Source organism: Caloenas nicobarica, chromosome 1, assembly GCF_036013445.1.
Source record: "Caloenas nicobarica isolate bCalNic1 chromosome 1, bCalNic1.hap1, whole genome shotgun sequence".
In the NCBI taxonomy this organism is placed as follows: domain Eukaryota; kingdom Metazoa; phylum Chordata; class Aves; order Columbiformes; family Columbidae; genus Caloenas; species Caloenas nicobarica.
The window spans coordinates 122,567,170-122,592,452 of record NC_088245.1 but is presented as its reverse complement, the minus strand read 5'-3'; the positions used below and the strand labels follow the sequence as shown (position 1 = coordinate 122,592,452).

Sequence of the window (25,283 nt, the reverse complement as noted above, 5' to 3'; positions counted from 1 at the left end):
GAATTTTACAACTCAAAATAAGAATAGAACAAGATTTTCTTTAAGAAGGCTACAAAGAAATCCAGAAGTAACAACAGCAGCCATCAATATACTGCAGGATTTTACTGTCAAAAAATCCATCTGCCTGCTGCTCAGACACTGTGGTAGCGCAGCTGAGTGAAGGTTTGCAGGTCCATTCTGCCCTTCACACAGGAATGTGTTTTATCGTTTCCCCCGTCATTCTTCTACAGCACCTGTCCCTAGTGAAGGAAGAGTGTGTTTTAAGGAAGCAATTCAAACCAAAACCTGATGGATGACCTGGTCGTTAAAAGAAATCACTACAGGCACTCATCAATCTATTTGGAATATGAGCAAAACCAAAGGTGCTTCCCACAGGCACACCCTTCAGTACCAAAGGACAGATAGTGTTTTAGCTACAAATCCTAGATTGATGTGCAGATCTAAAGTTTTGTAAAGCTCTGCAGTTGGAAAAACAGCACCAGAGCTATGCTTTCCAGCGCTGACCTGCAGCAGCACATGCTGCTCACAAGCTGCTTGAAGGAAAAGGTAGACAAGGAAGATGCACAAGGAAGATGAGAGTGTGCATATGCACGCATGCATTTTTAATAGATGTATATATAAATGGGCTCTTTTTAAAATTTAAACTTTATAAATTCGGGCTTGAGTTTCATTTGATTACACTATGCATCAATATTTGACTCAGAATTAAGGTAGCTGCCAAAAATTAACAGCCCGATGCAGTTTTGAAAGCATGTGGTGGGAAAAAGCAAAAACTGGTGTTCATGTGTATCATTTTAACTATGCCAATTAACAGCTGTCTACACTCCACTGTGCAGTTTTATGAAATATTGGTGTGCAGTCTCACATGATGTGGATCATGGGGGAAAACAAAACAGCAGGGGGTGGACAACCAGGCACACAGACAAATCTACTGTGATACGGAGCATAAAATCCTAAATGTAACAGGGACAACTTAATTTCTAGCACTTGCTGCCAAACCACCTAAACCCTAATATGTGAGGATTGCTCTAAATTACCATTACAGACTGGCTTCCTTGTTTTAAGACTTTGTAACTGAAACAATTTACTAACATGTTCACATTATTTATGAGGTGAACTTTAACCTACAAACCTCCATTTTTGGCTAGTAGACAGAAGTCCTTTGTGGAAACCAATTTGGCTGATCCACCTTCAGCAGGGACAAGGTAACACAATAAGCAGTGCTGCCCACTTGAGGAAATGAAGCTGGCCACATCACACCTATGACAAACTTTTCATTTGCAGAGAACTGTTTGAAGTGCTGTGGTGGCCGAGTCTCCTGCCACAAATTCGCCTTGCTCAGGAGAAAAACCCGACAAGCTGCCATGGCACAGAAGCTCCCATGTGCCTACTTTGTGCTGCTTTCGAATCACGACCAAGCTATTATGCCCAACCTGGAACTGTGCAGCTAGCCCCCAAAAACACTTACTTTCAGGTCAGCAGATGATAAACCTCCTGCTTTTAATGGTTAGCAGCAAGAGCTGATGGTCTGCTTTGGGCAACGGGGTGACAACAGAAACAATGGAAGAGAATTTGGACACCATGTGTTTCTCTTTTTCACTGCAGTAGTTGTCATGGCAGGGATTTTAAGAGTGGGGCGTTTTTCTCTTACTTATTTGCTTAGCTTCATTACTATTAAAATATAATCACTATTAAATTGTACACTATATAGATTTCCCTGTCCTGACATGGGATTCTATAATAACCTGGATAAGAGGATTTCGACTACGATACACTGCTCCAGTGAGCTGTTCTTACGGGGATTAAAGGCTCTTGGAAGACTATGATTCAAAGGAGATACGAGATGATTTATTCCGATTCTGTTGACTAAGAGCGGAGTGCTGATGGAAAACTCCCCAAAAACTCAAGGCAGCCATGAGGGAGTTGCAGACCTGAGACCAAAGCAGAGGATGGTAAACAGTTGTACAGGCCCAAATGGAGAACCAAATCAGCAAGGCTCTACTTAGACCTGAATCTAAACACAGTGGGAATCCCAGTAATTCCAAAATATTTGATGAGCTCTTCCAGTTGTTCCCACCACAGACTGCATAAACTGGAATTTATTTTTAAAAAACTATAGTAAAAATATAAATATTGTACTGCATTGTGCTAAAGCAGAATAAAAACATAGAGACACAAAGGAAATATTTAGCCACTTCAGTTTCTCAAATACAGTGTGTAATTGAAGAGAAAATTCTGTTCATTGCAAGGTATTCCTTTGCAATCAGTCTCCTTTTAAAAGAATAGATGCTTACAAAGAACGGCAACATAGGTGTGTCTTAAAGTTAATATGAAAGAACAAAGGCCTTCAGCAATGAGATAATTACCTCTTCTTAACGGGTGAAGTTATCCATGCCAAAGAACACAGACATCAGAAAATCAGAGGCAAAAAAATAATCAAGCTATCGACCACCCTTCCCACCTTTAAGCAAGTTCAGCTGCTTGGTGCCAAATACTAAACAGCCTCTTTTTGCATTTTGAGCTCTGAGGATGACTAGTGCTTTGGGACTATGAGGTTTCTTAGCATGTCAAAAGAGTTGCCATCTGGGTGCACGGACTCCACACCTTTGCCTTCTTCATGAATTTGAAGGAATCCATAGTCATCTATCCCAACTATCCAGGCCATCGGGCCCTCCTCGTGGTGGAGACGGACTTGCTTACCGCTGCAAATAAAGAGAACTAGACAGTTAGGAATTAATTGGTGGACACTGTACATACAATTAAAAACAGCTTAGAGGACTAATGTCTAGCAGAATATTTTTATTTCCCACTTCACTGGTTCTTTACAGAGAATGATTTTCAGCAGCATTTTCTACCTGCTTTATTTTTTTTCTGTGGAATTAACAGAGTTGGAGTTAATCCAGTCTTTTTTTGGTTTTTTTATAAAATACCTGAGTACAGCAGCTTCATCACTAGCTAAAAAAATCATTCTCTTTGTTTTGAGATGATACAGATAAAATACCTAGAACCATTCTTTAACTCATTACAGTCCTTTGATTTTACTACGTGCTATTTCTATTCTCCCTTAAAAAATTATACCCTACTTGGGAGTATATCTTAATTAAGTCACTAGTATTAAAGGCAATCTAGTAGAAAAAGACAAAATATCTGATTTTTCTCCAACTTTCTTAAAAGAAAGCTCAAGAAGAACATTATACTTACCTGTGTATCCAATACTTGTAGTAACGGGGAAGAACTCCATTGGGCCCTTTCTCCTGAAAAATATCTATCAGTCTCTCCAGCACGGTCACAGTTCTTGCAATAAGACAGTCTGCCGTTAAAGGCTTCAGCTTTGTCCCCTCTTCCTTATTGAATTTTGTGATGAGATCGTTGATGCATATGGTGGGGTTGCTGTTATTCACATTAAATCCAAAGCCTGAAGAAGACAAACCAAAAGAAGAGGATGCGATCTGTGAATATGAACATTTCGTTACCACCAGAAAATCAGTGCTTTATTAACTACTTGATAGAATTCTCTCTAAGGATGTTTCCAGTAGCTGTTTTTCTTCAGTCTCTTACACCTTTAAATCTTCCTACTTGTGTGATTACAAATCTCAGCCCAGATTTTACTTGTTCTTTGCCCTTAAAATGCCTCCTCAAAATTGCAGAAGCAAATCCAGCGCAGTCTTTCAACAAGACACCATCCTATCAGTGAGGGTTAGGAAGATGGTAAGTGGTAACTTGCACGCTGGTTACAATAACATCAAAGTGAGAAATTCTTTTACTCCCTGGAAGCTGACAGATCACTAGCTAATTGAGAGTAAATCATTGGTCATACTCTATGATGGAGTTCTACTTCACAGTCTAAAAAGTAATTAAGAGAACTTTCTGTTTGCTACAGTTAGCTGACTACATTTTCTGAAAATCAAGCCTTTTGACTCGCTGATAAGCCTTGTTTGGCTTGCTCTGGAAAGCACAGAAGATTTAAATTTGCCATGTAAGGCTCCAGTTTGCTTAATCTATTTTACCGCAGCATATCCTTTAGAAGCCTCAAGTCTCTCACTGAGATTTCTCCAGCTAGAATAATGCTGGCAGACTGCCTTTCTTATTTAAATACGGCTCTTGGGACCTTTTTTGCAGCCTGCTGAAACAGGCTTCGAGGGATGTAGAGAAATATATTGTATTACCTGTTTATTTTTTTCTCCTAATAATTTGGATTTTGCTTTTCTCAGACACTTGGGATAAAACCCCAGTCCTGTCAATCAGGTTTAGACATGATACACCTCCATCTGCAAGAAGGTCCAGATGCAGTGTTCTGTAAATTTGCTATTAATGTGACTATTCATATATGGAAGAAATTTGTATTAACTATGAGAAGGATCTCTTCAGTGGAATGGAGTTACTGACTTTTAACTAGCCAGAGAACGCATGCAAAGAAAGGCACAGTGATACCAGTACCAATACGCTGATCCTATGGCAACGAAGAGAAATGTATTATCAGGAAGAGACAAAGCAAAATCAACTGGAAAAAAATAATGTGCCATGCCAGCTGTTCACACTCAAATACAGGACAAGTGAAGAGAGCATGAGTGTGGCCATTCAGCTAGGGGTGGTGCTGTCAGAGTGCGTAATGAGGCCTTGGAGTCCATCTGCGGGCACAGGGAACTCAGGTGTGTGTGTATGGGGATCATCACTGAGGAACCCAAAACTGGAATGTCCATGAGAGACACACTGAGGTGATGAACTCAGCTGAGGCAGAAGCATCTGGGAATAAACCTGGTGGCAAAAATGTAGCCAGCTAACTGGAAAAATATTAGGTGCTCAGGACTCTTAGGGCATCTCTGCATTGCCCATGTGAGAAACATTAAAAAGAAACATTTAGCAGGGACCTTGCAGTGTGCTGATGTGGCTAATGTATCTTCCAGTTCCAGGGCTAGCCCTGCACTCAGCATGTCTGTGCTGTTCGGACGCGCCTTAGCTGCATGCAGAGGCAGACGGAGCTTTTGCAGGTCCAACACATTGGCCGTCCCTTGCATTCCAGTTCTGCTTGGCTACCTGTGTCTGTTCTGAGTCTGGTCCTTAAATTAAGCATATTCTTCTGCAGAACTCTTCTTCCAAAAGTCCCACAATAATTAAGTTACGTAAAAAAAAGGTCTTTAAAAATATGTTTAAAAGTATGAACATGAACTGTGGTTGAGTCACCCTCCCTGGAGGTGTTTAAAAGATGCAGAGATGAAGTTCTTAGGGACACGGTTTAGAGGTGGACTTGACAGTGAGAGGCTAACATTTGGACTCGATGGTCTCAAAGGTCTTTTCCAACCAAAATGATTCTGTGACTCTATCTGTGGGGCCTTGAGAATGTAGTACAGGTGAAAAGGCAGGTTTGTCTCTTGCCTTATTCTTCTGAGGTACTTCTCAGAGCAGTGAAGCCATGTAGATCGGCTTTGATTTTGAATACTTCCCTCACATATGGAACACTCTCCATGAGTGCTATGTAAACACTGAGGTCTATAAAAGAAATCTCCATGACTGCAGAAAGGGAATGATGCATCTGACGTAGCTTTCCTGTCACGGGAATTTAATCTCTTTGTTACTACTAACACAAGAAGCTAGATGTCATGAGTTACCTCTATTACTCTCAATGACATACACCACTGAAATGATGGAGAAGATCCTTGGACTAGTATGTGGCAAGTAAGTTTCTATCTTAGAAGCTTCCAGGTGAAAGAAAGTTCATGAAAATGTACAACTTTGTATTTACCTCAGACCTATCACCACCAAAATGACTCCTGTGGAGGACATTAGAGAAAATGCATACAGAAAGTTTCCATTTGAATTTGAATGTTTTGGTGTTTAGGATAAGAAACACAAGGTCCAAAATGAATATGTAATGTGCAAAGAGATGTTTGATAAGATGAACTATTTTTGGAGCCATTTTTGCTTCTCTTGCGTTAACCAGAACAGGCTCTGGAAAAACATATGGAAGCAGTAAATGGTTGATGGGGCACAGAGAGACTCTTTTAAGTGTCTTGGTTCAACTTCCATTCTGTGCATGTAGATTATTTACAAAACGAGGATATAACAATTGAACAGAAAATTTAATGGCTAGGCATGTTTCACAGAGGGAGGTGATGACTTCTTCAAGTGTTCTGCTTGTTTGCACCCTAGAATTTAAAGCACCTGGACAGAAACAATATGCCCACACTCTCTTAGCAAGATATTTTACTTATCTACTGTGCTATATTCAAATATAAACCAAATATTATAATCCTCTTCACCTTTTAGACTTGCTAAGGAACTTTTCATTTAGTTTTTTTAGACATACCACGGGTAAGTGTTTTTGGAACCAGAATCTAGAGCTCTGCTGGCAGGTTTCTGAGCACGTCTGACAGATCTGTGCTACTGCTGCTTAGGGGAAAAATCTTCCTTAACAAACAGTTATCAGACTTGAAACAACAGAAACATTTCAATACTTATTTATGCACCTAAATGTCTTCTCCAGTTACAGCACTGGGACTTGTTGGAAAATACATGCACGGTCTTTTTGAGATTTGCTGTGCTTTTTGGAGCCAACTTTCCAGGTAGGCTGCTCATCTCCACAATGCAAAGAGATCGCCACTCTTTGCTCCCTGACCCAGCCTTCCCAACTACTTTGCAAATTTTAAGCTTTGAGAGAAAGTGATTAACTAATCAAACATTACTTCCCTGCTGCTTTACTAGCAATATTCCAGTTTCTAGAAAGGTATAAACAGAAACAAGTTATGAATAAATTTTAAAAGGATGAAAGGAGAAATGAAACCATTGTTACATGTACGTAGCTCTCTTTCCCCTGACGTAAAAGGTATATTATTTATTTAACAATTTTCATGTTGGAAAAAAAAATTGAAAAAAAGGGATACATTTTTCAGTATATTCTACTAGTTCTGCAACAAATCAAGGCAGACATTTTCCCTGTCTCTTGTAATGCTCTTTCTTTGAACTCCACTACATCAGCCCAGATGCTTGCATTTACATTTTCCTTGTCAAGCATATGGAATTATTACGAAGAATGAAAACATTTACGTTTTGTGCTTCCTTTTGATTTAATATTGTGCTTTATTTTCTTATGCCTGCTATCGTCATTTGTTCATGTCCTTATCATTCACAGATTCACACAGGCTCACAGAATGTTAAGAGATTGGAAGGAACCTTGAAAGATCATCTAGTCCCATCTCCCTGCCAGAGCAGGAACACCTAGATGAGGTTATACAGGCCGAACTCACAAAGACATTAACAACAAATTTCTTCCAAAAAAACAGTATAGAAAGGCTTGAAAATAGACATTTACCAATAAGTATATGAAATGTTGTTTCAATAAGTGTAGAGTTAACCAGAACTCCACCAAGCTTCATAAGATCGCTGTAGTAAATATCATTTGGCCATTTTACTCGCAGATCAATATCCTAAAGAAACAAAAACATACGTTTAGAAACACTTTGCTCTTCAATACTGATTATAAGAACACAGCTCATCCATCACTCCATATTCTATATTTTATGTACCTCTTCGCCACACAGAATGTGATACTGTCAACTCCTCTTCATAAAGAGAACCTACTTAAGCACTCCACAAATGTTACTGAAAAAGTCATAGTAGCATGGTTACATCGTTTACTAAGGAAGTCGGCAGCTGTCAGAGAAAAGTGTCTACTTATTAAAAAAAAGGTAGATAATAAAGGCTTAGAGTGACCAAAACCAAAAGGGGGCTGAAGATCCCAGAGATTTTCAGTCTCAAAATCATGAAGTTTCAGATAATTCACTTCCTTCATTCATGACTGCCTGTTAAAGATTTAAAAGATCTATTGAATAAAGATGCAAACTGTGGCAGCCACTGTGTCTCGCTGCTGATAAACAATCAGGGTAAGCCCACAATTACATCAGCACCGTATTTGAGGATCCTTGCAGAAACCAGGCAAGGAGACAGTGACATCTTGAATTTCAGAAAGGAAATTTAGCAGACAGGAGAAATTCCAGTTCACAACTATGTAAATATGCCAGTAACGTCCTAAATATATTCCCGCTTTCGGCAGCTACGCTCCAGCAACACCACGGAGCTGGAAACACAAACTGTGCTGTGTGACACCGTTCCAGCCCAATAGAGAAGTTTTTGTTGAAACCACAGAACTGAACTGAACTTTGCACCGGCTGCTTAAACACAAAAAAGAAAGCAAATGTGCTTCCTGTAGTTTGAAAAACTGCATATGACTGTAATCCCCAGAGGCAAATTATGGGAGGTGCTCCAGGACTCCAAGAGTCGCATTCCCTCCTATTGTAGATTATGAAATCCCTTTACAGGATGTGTGAAAACTGCACCTGGATCCATGTCTACTTTCCTGACAGATTTAAAGGCCAGAGAGGAGTCCATTACACATACATTGACAGGAAATACTACCTGATTTTGCTATCAAAGCATTCTAAGAGAGAGTAGCACCAATTCATATTCATAATGGAAAACAACTTGACTCTTCGCACTGGGAAAGGATTTATAGAAAACTCTTGAGACACGCGAAGTATGATACAGTTAAACAGTATTATCAGTGTTGGGAGATCTTCTGAAGAGCCATTCAGTAGATCTTTCCTTACGGAAAACATACACCTGTAAGACACCAGACACTAACACTGCAACTGAAGGGACAGCAAGCATGAAGAACAGCCAAATCAACTGGGTATTCTCAGGACATAAACTCCATGGCAGAGACTTGGGCTGTGTGCCACAAAATGGAGTGACAAGGTACCGTGCAACTATCCATCTATTCAAGCCGTATGAGGAGCGGCTAAAGTCATGGGGTTCATTCAGCCTGGAAAAGAGGAGACTGAGGGGAGACCTCATGGCGGCTACAGCTTCCTCACAAGGGGAGGAGGAGGGGCAGGCGCCGATCTCTTCTCTTTAGTAACCAATGACAGAACCCAAGGGAATGTCAGGAAGATGTGCCGGGGGAGGTTTAGGTTGGACATGAGGAAAAGGTTCTTCCCCCAGAGGGTGGTGGAGCACTGGAACAGGCTCCCCAGGGAGGTGTCACGGCCCCAAGCCTGACAGTGTTCAAGAAGAGACTGGACAAGGCCCTCAGACACACGGTGTGACCTGTGGGGTTGTCCTGTGCAGGGACAGGAGTTGGACTCGATGATCCTTGTGGGTCCCTTCCAACCCAGGACATTCTATGATTCTATGCATGTCAAAGAAATGACGGTCAAGTCACAAAATATGGTGGGAATGGAGTACGTTCTTATCTTCACTTACTAGAGAGAGATGTCTGCCGTTCTCAGGACGGGGAAGGAAAGCATGCTCTTGATATAAGGCCCTTTGCATTTGCAGCACCAAATTCTCACAGTGAAAGTTCCAATTGAATGGTCAGATTTTCTCCAGGAGGATCCAGAACAAGGCCTCGGTCGCTGCCTGCTCAGCATTGTCAACATTCATGACAATCCTAAGACTGACAAATGGCTGATAAACTGAGACACGGGTACTTCATATTGTTGTATGGAAAAATTAAACACTGAAGTGTGTTGAAGAAAGATTCTGACATACGGCCACAGAGGTATAGAAATTCAGAGGTGAGAATGAAGCCTCATCTATAGACTAGCCCACTGATTGCAGCTACTACAGTTTGCGCGGCACGTACGTTCATCTGATGGAAAGAAAAGTCCTGCATTACCCAAGTCTAAAGGGGAAATTTAAGCACTAAGTTTCTGATAATTTTTAAAATTTCCTTGCTCTAACATATTTGAGTCCAGACCCTTAACACTGGTTTCACTCATTGTCTACGGTGGATGAACTATCAAAGAGATCCAGTAACTTTGTGTTGGTCATAGCAAGCTATGTATTGTACACGTGCTATGCACACACTATTTTTATATTTAGTACTTCAGTCACCTTTTTCCTCGTGAATGGAATAAAATACAAAAAAAGCGCGACAGTATACCAGGGTAGGCATACGGAAGCAAAACCACCTCAATTCATAAGTTAACTCCTTTCCCAGTCAGACTCATATTTTATAAAAATAACTCTTGTCCCTTCTATTTTAAATGGTTAAATTATTCACTCTAGCCAAATATTTTATATTGCAAATTTTAGCCTGAAGCATTTTGTTTTTATAGTCAGGTTATGAAGCACTGAAGTTAGAAGGGTTTAATAGAAAGGCTGACAGACCCTGAACTACAGCAAAGCTACTGGGTGCCGCTATAATAAAGTTCATGTGTAAATGTGTATAAGTCATTGATTTTCTGTAATATAGGAAACATATGCTTTAGTTAACTACTTCTGTAAAATACCAAAGTTTTATAGTTAGCAAATATTAGGAAATGGTAACATTAAAAAGGAGATATATGAGGTGATGAAGAAGACTGGTTCTTCATTTTAATACTGATGACAGGACACTTGATTCTCTCTTGAGAGCAATACTCCTAAGTTCTTGCTTTAGAAATCAGTTTTCAACCTTAAACAAGGGTTGGAAAAATCCTTTAAAAGGGATAAAGTGACCACTGAAACAGCACCAACAAAAAAAGCAGAAAAGGATTTGTCAGTTTTATTTATTTTTCCCTCCTCTCTCTTCCCCAGCTCCTTCGAAATCAAAACAAATTAACTCAATTGTTAGACAAACAAAACTGACATTTTCTTCACTGCTGAAGACTGAGACTTAAGTTCCATAAGATTATCAGTGAAACGAGTGCAGTATACTTAATCAGCTCACTAAAAGACAGCATTCATCATATGTATACTAGATTTCTTAAAACATAAATAATCAAGCATATACGAAGGATACGTTTACCATTATATAAGTGCTGAAGAACTGTATTATGCATTCAGTCATTCAACGTATGGAAGACATAGTTAAAATCTGAATTTAATGAAAAAATAGGAATTTTGAGACAAATTAGAATGAGATACCTCGTATCCTGGTAGTGATCTAACAGACTCTACCACTGCCAAGGACACCAGGTGTTGAATAAAAGGAATTCTCTGGCCCAGGTTGGAATATAGAGGGATGGCGATATGTAGTGTGGATAGTGCACAGCCCATGGGACTGAGCCAAACATTTCCACCACGACCTGGGGAGGGAGAGAATACAAGTTAACTTAACTCCAACTGAAGAAAAAAATATTTATTAAAAAGATCACTTTGTTAATGCAGACAGCTACAAAAGAGAAAGATTCAATAGTACCCATCCAAGAATTTACCCTGAGTCCTGTAATGGAGTTTCCAAACTTATTTTGAAAGAAGAATGGTTAAAGTGTAAAGCTTCTCCTTTAAAAAAAAAGCAGGTTGTTTAATGTGCATGCTGCTACTCAATTTCCTAGAATGTCCTAAATGTCTTGCTTCCAGGATTTTCCTGGTATCTTGTGATATACACATTAAAAAAAAAATCTTGTTTGAGTCAAAAAGTCTTTGTGAAGATGCTCTGTGTGCATCTAGCAATCCACCCACGTTGTGAATCATGAGCTAGATCTGTACCAAAAGCCAGGTAACCAGCTTCATGTAGATCTGTGCTCGGAAGAGCTTATTAGGCTGGGCACTGTGTTCTTCTACTAAAATGAATGTGGCTTTTATGTCAGTACTAGCACCTTCCTGTGAAAGAGACAGAACTTGCTTGTATATCTGCAAAAGATTGTGAAAGTCCACATGACAGTTCAAGCAGGTCCTGCAGACTCAAGAAGCCTCTATCTCAGAGCAAGTCAAGACTCAGTTTTGTTAAGTTAAAAAGGAGTTCTGATTTGGAAGCCTGACTTGTATTACACTAATGTAGTGACGGCAGTTTCCATGACTGGGGAGACTTTTTTGGCAGAAACTAGAAGACCACTAAATCATTTCTGCAAAAGCCACCAAACACCCTGAAAATGTTTACTTTGGTCTCTGTTCACTTAGGTTTTGAGTTTGAATCTGCAGTTCAAGAGGAAGGAGAAGAGGACACGATTATTCTATAGATTATATTATAAAAATACTCATAATGTATTTTTAAGGCAGCTAGGTGACATTCAAATGTCCCATCTCATATGTTTAATTCACATCCATTAGTACTAGAAGAAAACTTACTCACCTTTCCCTTGTGTTTGTCGAACAGCAACTGCTATTAAACCCATCTCCTCAGGCAACTCGAACACTAACCTGTCAATTAGGGAAAAAAAAATCCCCTTGCTTATCAGCTGGAACACTACGCTACATTTATGAAAATCTAGGCTTAAACATCAGATAATATTTTATGCTAACATTGCACTACCATTTATCAGTTTTCAGTTAACATTTATTCTTAACCAAAAAGCATTAAATATTAAAGAAAGATTAACTGAAAAATGGTCATGTAAAACATTACTGTATCTATTACATGGGAAAAAGTTATGGCCATAGTTCATTTTAGGTGCTTTCTGATAACATACGTTTTGTATTTCTTCACATTTTCTTGAAGCGCTTATTTTTTGTGTGTCACTATCTTCAGTAAGTGACAACTAGCAATTCTAGACATTTGTTTCTACTTACAGCAAATTTTTGTTCATACTACAGAATATAAGAGCAGCAGTTTCTGATTATTTAGAAAACCAATATGGTGGCAATAAAGCAGTTTAAAAGATACACTATCCCCTGAGAACTAATTATGATTTAACTACAGTAAATAAATCTACACCTTCTGAGAACTCTAGAGAACACTGGCTTATTTTAGGCTTGTGTTCTGCTTTTAAAATAGTTTCACTTAAAAGAATACTAACTTTCCTCTGGGGATAAGTAGAAAGTGCACTTTAACACCAGCAAATGAGTCAATGCTAGACTTAAAAAAAGAAGAAAAAAACCCTACTGTGAGAACTTCATTCAAGCCACTTTAAAACAGATCTGAACTGTACTATGATCCCTCTCCATTTCACATTTTCAGGAAGTTATTTAGCAGATAAAACAGATATTCAAGATGTTGCCAGCAAGGTAAACCCAGAAAGTGATGTATAGCCTAAAAACCTACTTCTAATATGGGCACAAATATCACGTTGTTCATGCCTATAAAAGCGATCTTGTCTTGGAGATAAGCTCAGTTCAAATCAGGAAGAGCACCGTTCAGAATTTTTTCCTCCGAATTTCAGATATGTATGAAAGGTGTTTCAAATTCTGCAATCAAGCAAGTATCCATGGGCAGCAGGGACCAGCTGCAAGCAGAAGTGTCACCCCCCTGCCACCCAGAGACACAGGGGGCTTTAGGCCAGCGACAAGATGAGGAACTACCCAACTGCTTTGCAGGTTGAAACGTGGGTCTTCAGTAGCTCTTGGGGCTCTGTCGGTACCAAAATGCAAGTAGGACGCCCCAGGTTTCAGAATATCTTTCAAATAGCTGACTTGCTTTCATAGTGATCAAAATGAGAGGTTATTGGAGGGCCCAAGCAAAGCCTGGACCACAAACATCTTTGCTAATAAGAAATACTTGAACTGACAGAAGCCGTAACAAGCTCCACAATGTTTTCTCACATTATTCCTGAATCAGTGAGACATTGTCAAAGAGCAGTAGCCAGAAGATGTCTTTGCCTGTGCCCTTCCAGTTCATGTGAAATACAGCTCAGTAATTCTTTCCTTTGGACCCTATGGATTACACACGGCGACGATGCTCACCTAACCAAACTTTAACATTAAAAATACACCTCTTCTTATGCCAAGACCTAGGGAAAAACCCTCTGTAGCTCTTTAAGTCCATGAGGGTTCAGCCCTATATTCTGGGAACAGCATGATCTCAATTACACCACCGAGTTCATGGTTTTGCAACATGAAAATCTAATTTTGATTTGGAAGCAAGGTTAGGAAGAGATTATGGGCTTTGACAAAACACACTGATTTCTGTTACTTCTCCATTCACATATTTGTTTTTAAATAGGAAAAAAAAAAGTCATATGCTGCCATGATGGGAGGAAAATAATCAGAGCAGGACAAAAAGTTAATTATGAACCCAAAACACAGGCTTCTAGAACAAAGAGATATGATTAACAGAACATATGAATGTAGCTATTAGAGGCTTGGCAGCAGGCAATAACATATTAAATGCAGAGACTGAGTTTGTACTTTTAAGGGCCATGAAGAAATTCTTTAACGGACACAAGATGGGGAAGTTGTTAATATCCAGACTGATACAGCAAGAGACAGATAGATGTAGTTTTACTACTTCCTGAGATTGTGCTGGAATTACCATGTAGCCTATGATAATAAAAAAACCCACACAACCACACCCCTAAACTTCAGAGCTTTGTAAATTGCGTGTGCTTCTTAGTTTTTTTTTTTCTGGGAGAAACAACTTGGATTTTCCTTACCAGAAAGAGTAACCGTACGTGCACTTTTTTACATATTGACTTCCCTTCTTTTCTTTCAACTTAATCAGTTCCAGATTTAACAATTCCATTTTTCTGCAGAGCGACTTAATCATAGTGCTCACCACATTTTCCCCCCAAAATTTTTGTCTTCAAGAAATTCTCTGTGCTTTTTTGTCCTCTTTAACTAAGTTGCTCTACATATCAAGAGAAAAGACCACACTGAGATACCAGAGCAGGGAAAAAAATGAAACGTCTGAAGACAAATTTACCCATCAGGAAGAGCACGAGACGGCATCTATATGACCACAGAAGATGATACTAGAATTTTATGTACTTTTTTTTTCTGCTCTGAACATTTTTGTGGCATTTTCCAAAACGTGAGCAAGGCACTTCTGGTATTCAAGGATATTAAACCAGCTGAAATATTGAAAGAGAGATTCGAGCACAATTTTTTACACGAATACCACCCCCCATGCCCCCACCCTGTAGCGCATACTATGAATGCTGTCAAGAGTAATAAACAATACTTAATTGCTTTATAGAAATTTCAAGTCTAAGGAGGATTCTGTCTTCATGCCTAGTCAATACAATGACTTTTCTTCCTACATGAACGTAAAATGGGAATTGAAACCACAAAAACTATGTTTGAATAATGTTAACGGCCTGACAACCATAAATTTCATTGATGTTGTGGGTTTAAGGTTGAAACTCTCATTAATGCATCCTGCTGTGTTACAGTATTGCAGAGGTATTACAACAGGCAGCATTACATTCCAGATGTTAAAATACCTGGGCACAAGCGGGTAAGTTATGAACAGCTTTATCCCTTCACTTCAAGTTCCTTGTCTGAAAATCTCACTCTCAAATAGCTTGTTTATAGAGTATTATAAAAGCAACATTAAAAAAACCTTTCTGTTTTTAGTCAAATGGAAAGGAACGCGCCTTTTGACCAGTTTCTTGTATTATTTTGGACAGAAATGTGCCCTGAGCACTTGCTTTACTACTTTATATCTACTGTTTCTGTCTGCCATGTCCAATTTGAAAATGAGCAGTGTGCCTCCTAATATTTTCCCCAAACTTTCCTTCATTGCCATCCGCCTCCTTTTCACAGCCCTCAGCTGCATGACGCTGGGTCTGATTCCACGCTCTGTGCACTGACTGGCCTGCCCGAGGGCGCGCTGACCAAGCAGAACAGGCAACTCTTGAGTCCATGCTACAGACTCCTTGGTGGAAGCACTGATCTAAGTCTCTCTCTTCTACCTGGCAGCCTGTTTTCATGAGGACATGAATACGTGGAGGAGTTCAAAGATATGGAGGTCTTCTGTAAAACAGGCAGTAGACTGAGAGCTGGTGGGCCATGGTCAGAGAAGTGGGATCTCTCCCCATCAGATCACGGTGGGAGTTTGTTACAGAGCACCTTAGCAGAAGGAAGAAGTAGAAAGAGCCTTTTTGAGCAACTTCAGGAGATCTGCAGATCACAGATCCTGATTCCTATGGGAGGCTCCCATCTTCCAATAGCTGCTAAAAGGCAAAGCGAGATGCAAGCAATCCAGCTGACTTGTGGGGGGCACTAGGGACAAGCTCTTAACACAAATATTCAATGATCAACTAGAGTGATTGACTCCTTGATCTGCTACAAACAAGGGAGAGCTGACTGGGGAGGTGGAAATCTGTCACAGCTTCGGCTGAAGCAACCATGAACCAATGCTGTTCAGAATCCTGAGAGGAATGAGGAAGGCAAGTAAGAGGTACAAACCCTGGATTTCACAAGAGCAGAATTCAGTTTATTCAGGGACCTGATAAATGGGATCTTATGGTAGGGAACTCTGAAGGGCGAGGGAGCTCAACAGACGTGGTCTTTAAAGACAACCTCCCACAGATAAAGTAATGGTCCATCACAATACTGAGGAAAATAAGTCAAAGAACAAGGAGCCTGGTTTGTCTAAAAGGGAACTCATGACTGTAAAAAACAAAACAAAACAAACCCCCAAAAAATCAAAAACCAAACAAACGTACAAAAGAGATGGAAGCAAGGAGAAATGCTACAAAGGAGAAATACAGAAACATTGTCCAGACAAGCAAGGATGATGTTAGGAAAGCTGAAGCTCAGCTGTCATAGAGACTGGCAAGAAACATGGCCACAGGAACTTCTACTGCTATGTGGTAAGAACAAACAAGGAAAATGCAGGTTTGCAGCTGACTGAGGCCAAAGCACAGCAGACACACACAAGACTGAGTTACTCAACGCATTCTTCGCCCTGGTCTTCACCAACAAGGTCTCCCAGGCTTTTACATATACAGACAGCATTCAAGGAGAAGAGGAAATATCAACAGAAGAAAAGAATTGATCTAATACATCTCTTGAGAAATCTTGACTCATAGAAGCCCATGAGAGCAGATGGGGTGCATCAGAGAGTGCTGGGAGAGCTGGCTGATGGCACATCAAGGCTGGTTTCTGTAATCATGGTCATGGAGGTCAGGGGAAGTCCATGATGAATGAGGAAGGGCAGATGTTGCAGCCACCTTCAAGATGGTCTTTCACAGCACCCCTTTATCCAAATTAGGCCATTGTGGTCTAGATGGATGCACTACCAAACGAGCAAAAAGTGTCCAGACTCTGGGATTGAAAAATAATGGTTTGTACTCTACCTGTAGGCTGGATACAATTGCAGTTACTGAGGGGTTTATCCTGAGACCTACCCTCTTTAATATCTTTATGTCTTTACCAATGACCCGTAGGAGGAAATGGCATGCACATTAATCAAGTTTGTGAATATCATCGAACTATGAGGGTAACTAAGCATTGGAATAGGATGCCCAGGAAAGTTGTGGAGTATTTCTGTCCTTGGAGGTTTTCAAGATCTGAATGGAAAAAACCCTGAGCAAGCTGGTCTGAATTCATTGTTGACCCTGCTTAAAAGAAAGAGGTTGGACTAGAGACCTTCAGGGATCCCTTCAAATCTGAATGATGCTTTGACTCCAGGAAACGTACAGAAACTTAGTATCTCTGGTGTTTCTAGCTGTCCTTTAAGTTTGGCTGAAATCTGTCAGCAACTAACCATTAGCTACTAATTACTAAATTAGCAATTTAGCCCTCAGGTTGTTCGCTGGAATCCCCTAGCCCAAGTAGGATCCTAGAGTAAAGTAATTTTCACGCTCTTTTCCTAACCTAAATACTTCTACTTAATTTTATCCATGTTCCACTTTCCATGCAGTATTTTATACACAATATGCAAGCTCCCAAAAGATTGACTTCTACAGCTGAGACAGGTAGAACACCTAAACTGTTAATCCTACCAAGGCTTATTTAAATGATAGGAATCTTACTGCTCTGTACTGTTATAACTTTGCCTATATCCGGCAGGCAAAATATGTGCCAGAATACACTATTAATGAATGCACTCTTCTGTTCTATTGCAAAAATTCATAGCTTCTTTCACTTTATAGTGGGTTTCCCTATAGCAATGTTAGTATAGAAAGGACTATTTAGCAGGAAATTCTCTTTGAACTCTTTAGACACATTAAGTCCTACACCAGCGAGAAAAAGCAAAAGGGATTACAGTGTCATAGACTTGTGGAAAACTGAAAAAGTACCTGAATCTTGGACTGTTAGTTCCTTACACCTTACTTCAATAAATACTACAAGAAGATGATCGTCCTATCCCAGTCGTGACATTTTCAGCAAGGAATAATCTATTGATACTATGAATGACATAGGTTACCAGCTTATCTATACTTTGGCTAGTCGACTAGTCCTGGAGAGCAGCGCACTAACAACAATATAGTTTCAACAAAATTGCCATATATAGGAAGACTGTAAGTAGGGCAAAGTCACGTGAGTTATTTTTCAGCTGGATCAATGCTCTGATCTGGCTCCCTATAAATGAACACTGCTGTTGGCAAAAGGGAAGCACCAGTAAAAGAGGCCAGTGGATAGAAGGCAAGACTAAACCACCTCTTTCTTACCACCCATGTACTTATGCTTGATTTAAATTACCGTATTATGGCCTCAGAATAGAGCATGCTTTGCTCGTGGAATTGCTTTGAGAATCAGGCCTGCTGAACAGCAGGGTAAAACTCTACCATTAAATGCTCATTTTTTCTGCTCACTGCATTTTTCAGCTAGCAATTTTCTTGTCTCTCTATTTTTATACCAGATATTTTATAATTAGCCCTTTGTATATGTTTATAGGCTTTTCCTCTTAAAAAAAAAGAAAAAAAAAAAATTTTAAAACACAGTACCATACAGCCAAAGGTGTCAGGAAACATACCCAAATAAGAAAGGACTCCAAAAAATTGGTTTGCCAACAAAATGCCAGTAAAATTTGAAACCTGGGTTCAGACACACTGGTAATGTTCCAAAACTGAAAACTTAAAGAACTTCTTTATTCAGTAAATCAGCTTCTCTGTGAATATCATCAAGACCACAAAGCTACAGTAAAGGACGGAAGTTTCCAAGGGAGATGTGAGGAGAGTTTAGGAGTTTAAGTTGTTTCAATTTTTAATTTGAAAAGCAAAAACCTCTACCGTTTTGAGCATTTTTTCCCCTATAATAAGCAATCTTTTCAATTCATTACCTTTCTTTATTTGAAAAAGCTACCTGAAGCATACTGAAAAGTTAACATAGGACAAATGGAAATGCAACAGATTTCATTAAAAAATGAACTCCAGTGCCAAGATTTAAGAAGCAGAATAGTTACTGGAATGCAGTGAAACATATTTATCATAACATGTTAAGAATAGAATCTTTAGAGTGGAATAAAAAGTTATAAACATATTGATCAAAACCAGATCTAACTACTCTTGTCCAAAGTAAAGCACAGTACAGATGCTATTAAAAACTTAAAACATACAGATCATTGCAGCCTGTACTCATACCACTTTTAACAGTAATTTCATCACACTTCTTTAGATAAGAGCATACAAGTTTGATCAATGTCTGAGAAGGAAACCTTAAAGTAACCCCACGCAGTACAAGAAACAACAGCATTTCAGTAAGGTGTTCAATCTATTTTAAATCAATGTTGGATTCACTAATTTATAGCGTGAGGGATTACAAGCATTAGCATCTCAGAAGTAATGTCATGATTCTGAATTCATATAATATTACTCAAAGTCACCCTTCCGATAAAACAGTAAACTGAGAACTTTTTGAATGCACAGTCATTTTTAACTTAGTGTTCTGGGCAGTTTCTAGTGTGGGTAATTACATTTCCTTGTGAAAATTTCTCTGCAATTTACTAAGACAGCACTTAATTTCCTGCCTTAAATCATGCAGGGTGTTAAATAATTGCCACGTTCCACCAGAGAAGTGATGAAGCTATTCCCAAGTAGCCACTCAAACCATTAGGGTTAATTTAGAACAAAAGACACTGGACGTATCATGGAAATTAAAGCAAGTATGAAAAAAGAATTCTACGTGAGCAGAAACAAGCTGCCCTCCCCAGAACCTTCACAGAGGTTCTGTTGCAAACTGGGAAAAATTAAAGCATTTCAACAAAACCCCATCCCTTCATTGCTAAGCAATTGTAGAAGACCTACAAAATTAGTTATAACACTTATTTTCATTAGATTCACATTTTTTCCTTTAGCCTTTTACTATTGAAAGTTTAATCAAGACTAATCATACTTAAAATCACAGAAGTGATTTATACTAAGGAGCATTTGAAGATTCCTCTGTGAATTGCTTTTGTTTCTTTTATTTTACACTTGCAACATACATCGTGCTCCAAATTTAGGCCTTGGTGGTTTATGATGGTAATGCGTTTGCTGCTATAAACCTAAGGATGTAGTACATTTCTCGTCTTCCTAATCCAACGCTACCTGAAAAATAATTTTTTTTTCCTCCTCTTTCTAAAGGTACCCTCAATGGTTTTCCTGCACTAAAACAAGAAGTGGCATGTTTTTACATTGTCAGACATTTCTTTTGTCTATAGATCAGATTTTACATTTGGGGGACCTGTCAGTTAGTTTAACATTCTTTCTGAAAAATATTTTTAACATGAAAAACAACTAACTAAAATGTTATGCAAATTTCTTTGTTACCACTGTTTTCCTTGGTCAAAAGCATCTGAGCTTCAACTTTAAAATTTCCATGTATTTTCAAGTAATTTAAAAATAAACATAGAACTTCTTGTAAGTTCTAAACATTGTTCATATTCCTGTTTTTAAGATATGGAGTACTCTGTACAATGCATGTTACAAGCACCATAAGATGGTAATTTTGACACGTTATTTGGCATTAAATCGAATCTCCATAATTTTGCCCAGGTGTTACAACCAGTATAAACCAACTATGCCTTCATAAACTGGCAGGTAACGCACAATTATTTCACTTGTGTGTCTTCTTTTTTATGAAGCCCTGAGAAATATAACATCTTCGGAAAAACAAAAGTGTTACTAATATGTTTTTGCTGTGCAAAAGCAATCAAAAGCACCATACTTCTTCTAAAAATGTCGATAAGCCCAGAATTTAACCGAAGAACTCCCACAGCCAAAATGTCATTCCCTCTCCTTCTTGATTAAAAAACATTTAGAAAATAGAGATTCAGAAAGGCCACTGCTTTTCTTGCATTTGATGAACTTGAAGTAATGAGGCTACACGGGATATTGTAACTAGAACCTTCACGAGGCATAAAAGTCCTATAGGCACTTCTAATTCATTGTTGAGCTGACTTGAAATGAAGCATTGAGCTGGGTTATAAATCCTGAATATTACGCTTCAACATCCCTAAAGAGAACTTCCCTGCAATTTCTTGTTCCCTGTCTGAAGAAAGGACTGACGATACTTCAGCTTTAATCTGATTTCAAGTTGCAGATCATGTTAGAGATAGTAATCCAGGAAAATTTGTTTGTTTTTTTTTTATGGTGAATAAAATTAGGCAATAAAAACAATGGCTGAACTCAGTTGGCTTTGTATCCATGCGTCTAATAATTAAAACACAAAAACGCTCTCATCAAGTACCAGTGTTATACTCACTGCTCCCTCACAGTGCCAACAGAAACCCCAAGATTTCTAAATTCAGTATTGAAGCATACAACACTTTTCTCCTGCAAGAGCCAACATCCAAAAACATATAAATAAAGAACAGAAAACTTCTGTTTCCAAATATGTTGTTAAATATTTTTAAACCCCCTACTGTTAGACTGTGCCAACTTGAAGGCAGACTCCAATAGTTAATTTCATGGGTGATTAAGAATGGATTTCAAAATAAGGAAGTTACTTTATGCTGGCCACAGCATCCTCTGTAGACTCCAGAAACAGTCATCATAATGTAGACTTTAACCACAGACTCAACACAAAATGTAGCTGATATTGAAATCCTGAAACAGTGGATTCTCTTTGTCAGGGTGGGTAGGAAAAAACCCTAAGGTCCCCATGTGGCCTCGTTGCTTCAGATTCTTCAAATGCAAGGAAAGCAGTGACTTCCTACTTCTGTAAAGTTCAAAGGAATGCCCAGTTTGAGACAATAAAAGACGTACAAATACCTCTTACCATGAGAGGTGGATGAATGGGTAAAGCCCTGATCTGGAGAGAGCTGACATCCACATGGGGAGGGCTGCACGACCATCCTGGATCATGTAGCCAGATCACACCTGCTGCTTAAGCAGCAACTGCCAGGGGGCAAGAAACCATATAGGTCCACAGGTAAATCTATACTTTGATCTTGGTATCGTGACACTTTCCTGAGCAATGATCACTGATGTTTGCACATAGTGGCTGAAAAAGTCTGAATACACCAAACATTGTCAAAGAAAACATGCCTTTCACTCTCTCATTACCTTAATAAACTCAGGAATTACTTGCAAATACTGACAAATATAACAAGTCAAATTCTAACTGCATATCACTATAAAGAGTATTTCAACCTTCTTGTATGAAAACCAAAGAAAACTGTAGGATGGCTCACCCCCTACCATTCCTCTTTCTCCCACATCTCTGCTGCAGAATTACTCTGTTATAGTACCTCAACAGCCAGGATCTGGTTACAAGTCCTGCTGTCCATTACTAGCCCTGAAACGGATGTGTTTGATGATATGTCATTCTTGCATTTGTTTGTCAGGCATGTAACCAGTACTCCTAGAATAATACTCAAAACCTGTCATAAATAATTTCTGAACCTTCTGCTAGACCTCTGGGTCCTCCTTCACCTATTTTTTTGCGCATTCTTTAGCTGTAAATCGAAAGCAAAATACAGGTATAGAAAAGAAACTTTCACATTCAGCTTTCCTGAGACATTTCTACTAAACAGGTGTTCAGTAGACACCAACACTTGAATTGTGTCAGATGTGAAGCTTTAGCAGAGGTGTTCTGGGCTAGTAAGTGAATGAGCAGAACCATTTGGATCACATGCAATAGAAGCAAGCATCAAAGAGAAAGGGGAAGACTTGAAGGATTAGTTATATGATACTATGACGCTTAGCAGTACTTAACACTAAGCAAGCGAAACTCTGAGACAGACATGGTGGTATTTTCTTCTAAATGAAACAGTAAGGTTTTATCCAAGGTTAGGGTGGTCTGTGGTAAATAATTCCTTTGGCTGTGGAGAAAGAAAAAAATGGACTGGGAAGAATATCTTAAATGGGAAGCATAAGCACTGACATTTATATGGTACTACATGAAAATGCTTGGAAATAGAAATGAATAAAACAAATGCACGTATGGAAGAATGAAAACCCAGTAGTTAGCACATTTGTGCAAAGTAAAAATCCACCCCACCAGCAGAAGGCTATCTCCCAGTACCCAGCTTTGTAACCATGAGCCACAGCTGCGAGGAAGCAAGCTGAAACCCTGCTCTAACAACAGGTCAATGCTGACAGATACCCTGTAAGTCTAAGATATAATTTTACACATACCGCAGAGGGTTGGAAGGAAACACAAGCGCTATCTAAGTCTTTATGTCTTCCTTTTCTATGTTGGGTAAAATTTTCTCAAGACTATTCACATGAAACTTATAACAATGGAGAAACGACAGCTTACTTAGGTAAACTACCTTTCTTTAGCAATTTTAAAGGAAAAATTACTTCACCTGTATTTTTTGCATTAAAACTTTGTCCCATACTCGCTGAAAATGGAGAAATGCCCATTCATTTTGTTGTCGTAAGGGCCCACTGACTTGAGCAAAGGTTTCTTTGCACCAGTCTTATCTTCTTTGGGTGAAAGAAACATAGTTCTTTTCTATCCCACCCTCCCCATCTAAGGAGTCATGTTTCCTAGACCCTGAACTGTTCCCCTTTTTCTGCTTCGTACTGTGCCCAGCAAATCCACACCTCTTGAAGCCTGGTGCTGAAAACTGGACCTATAACTCCAGTTAAGCACTCCCAGTGTTGAGCAGAACTGACAGGATTACTCTCTACATTTTACATGTAGTGCATTTTTAAGGACTTTTGTCTGAATTTCAGTCTCAGTCCTCACCTCCTTTGTTACAACAGTAAGACTTTTTTTTAACCTATATTCAATTCCTGACTCAAACTGCCAGAACCTCTCTTAAAAACAGATATCCAACCACCCTATCTCCATTTAATAATTCACATCTGATTATTACTCTGTCACACCCACAAAAAGCTGCATCCTAATTATTTCAGGCCATTGTTTGATTCTTCAAGATTTTTTAGCGTTTGAAACCTACCTTCATACAACCTTCCAGCTCCTCCCTACAGACTTTAATTTTTAATACGCATATCCTCAATCCTGTCATCCAAATTATTAATTAAAATGACTGAGTTGTGCTGAAGCTTTGGCAGATATGAAGCCTCAGCAGTCTGAGCTAGTAAGTGAATCAGCAGAACCACTAAAGCCACATGCCACACAAACAAGTATGAACATTGCTCAAGTGAAATCAGAAGAACACAAGGAATCTTCGCAAACACATCCAATACTGAACATATGATTTGAGATGCTGAAGCTCCAGGGACAGAGGTCAATAACTGTAATCTTCAGCAACCCTTTAGATGCTCCCCACTTTGCACAAAGCAGATTAAACTAAACCATGACTAAGAAGAGATCAACTTCCAACACAGTAGAAATGGAAACAAGCCAATCAATTAAATGGGTCTTTGTGCTACACTTAATACACCAGCCTTAGCTGTAGAACTTTAAATGCTTTTATTCCAAGAAAAAAGAAATTGCATAACTGGTATATTGGCCCAGATAAAGTGATTTTAGGGAACTACTTCTCACTCTCTCTGAGTGCTAATGGTGAACATGCCATTCCTAGGCAAAGCATTTGGATTTTTTGAAAAGTCAGACCTATTTCCCAAGCCCGAGAAGCTTTAATGCAACAGGCAACTTGTTTTGTAAACAATCATGGAGTTTGGATAAAACAAGATCCAACAGGTCATAAGCTGCTTTTAGACTTTGGAGAACTTTGGTAATACACACTCCACACAGGTCTTAATTTTAAGAAGGGTGTTCAAACACTTCAGCTGTGATACTAAGGAGTTAAGCATCTAAAAGGACAAAGATCACCGAATTAAAAATTATCACCTTCTCTCTTCTCCATTAACAGAAATTTAACAAGAAACTCTTCAGGTAATTAATAAAGTTGCAGTTGTAAATGTCAAGTGTTTGCAGCTGTCTGTCTCCTCACCTTTCACAATATACTTACTGTTGGATAAAACTGAGGAAGAATAAGGTGAGGAAATACTCTTCCCTTCAGGTACTTTTTTTTTTTAAAGTGGCTTTTTCAACAAGTACTCCATAAATAATTTTGACTTTCCAACCATGGATGCAAGACTAACATAACAGAATACTATATTACTATCCATCCAGAATGAACCTGTAAATTCATCTTCCTGTCAACCTTCCTTTCTTTTATAGGATGACTTCCCTGTTGCAGCAAATATAAACTCCATGTGTTCACTTCTGAGACCCTTTTCACCAACATTCAGTCTAACATCCCACAGTCATCCTGTGCCTGTAGGACTTTTTCTCATTCACAATTTGTAAGCTCTGGGCCAGGAACCATCTTCTTTGTGCTTCTATAACTTCCAGCTTCT

The 25,283-nt window shown here is 39.0% G+C and overlaps 1 protein-coding gene across 1 annotated transcript in view; it reads right to left on the bottom strand.

Moving 5' to 3' along the window:
• Window positions 1–57: 57 nt before the first annotated feature.
• Window positions 58–25,283, bottom strand: part of HLCS (holocarboxylase synthetase) — a 121,767-nt gene continuing 96,541 nt past the window's right edge. The window contains exons 7-11 of the mRNA XM_065640813.1: window positions 12,050–12,117; window positions 10,903–11,063; window positions 7,307–7,421; window positions 3,202–3,415; window positions 58–2,702 (exon numbers count right to left, since the gene is read on the bottom strand). Coding sequence (XP_065496885.1) covers window positions 2,534–2,702; window positions 3,202–3,415; window positions 7,307–7,421; window positions 10,903–11,063; window positions 12,050–12,117 — 727 coding nt within the window. The 3' untranslated portion in view covers window positions 58–2,533. The remainder of the gene's footprint in view (window positions 2,703–3,201; window positions 3,416–7,306; window positions 7,422–10,902; window positions 11,064–12,049; window positions 12,118–25,283) is intronic.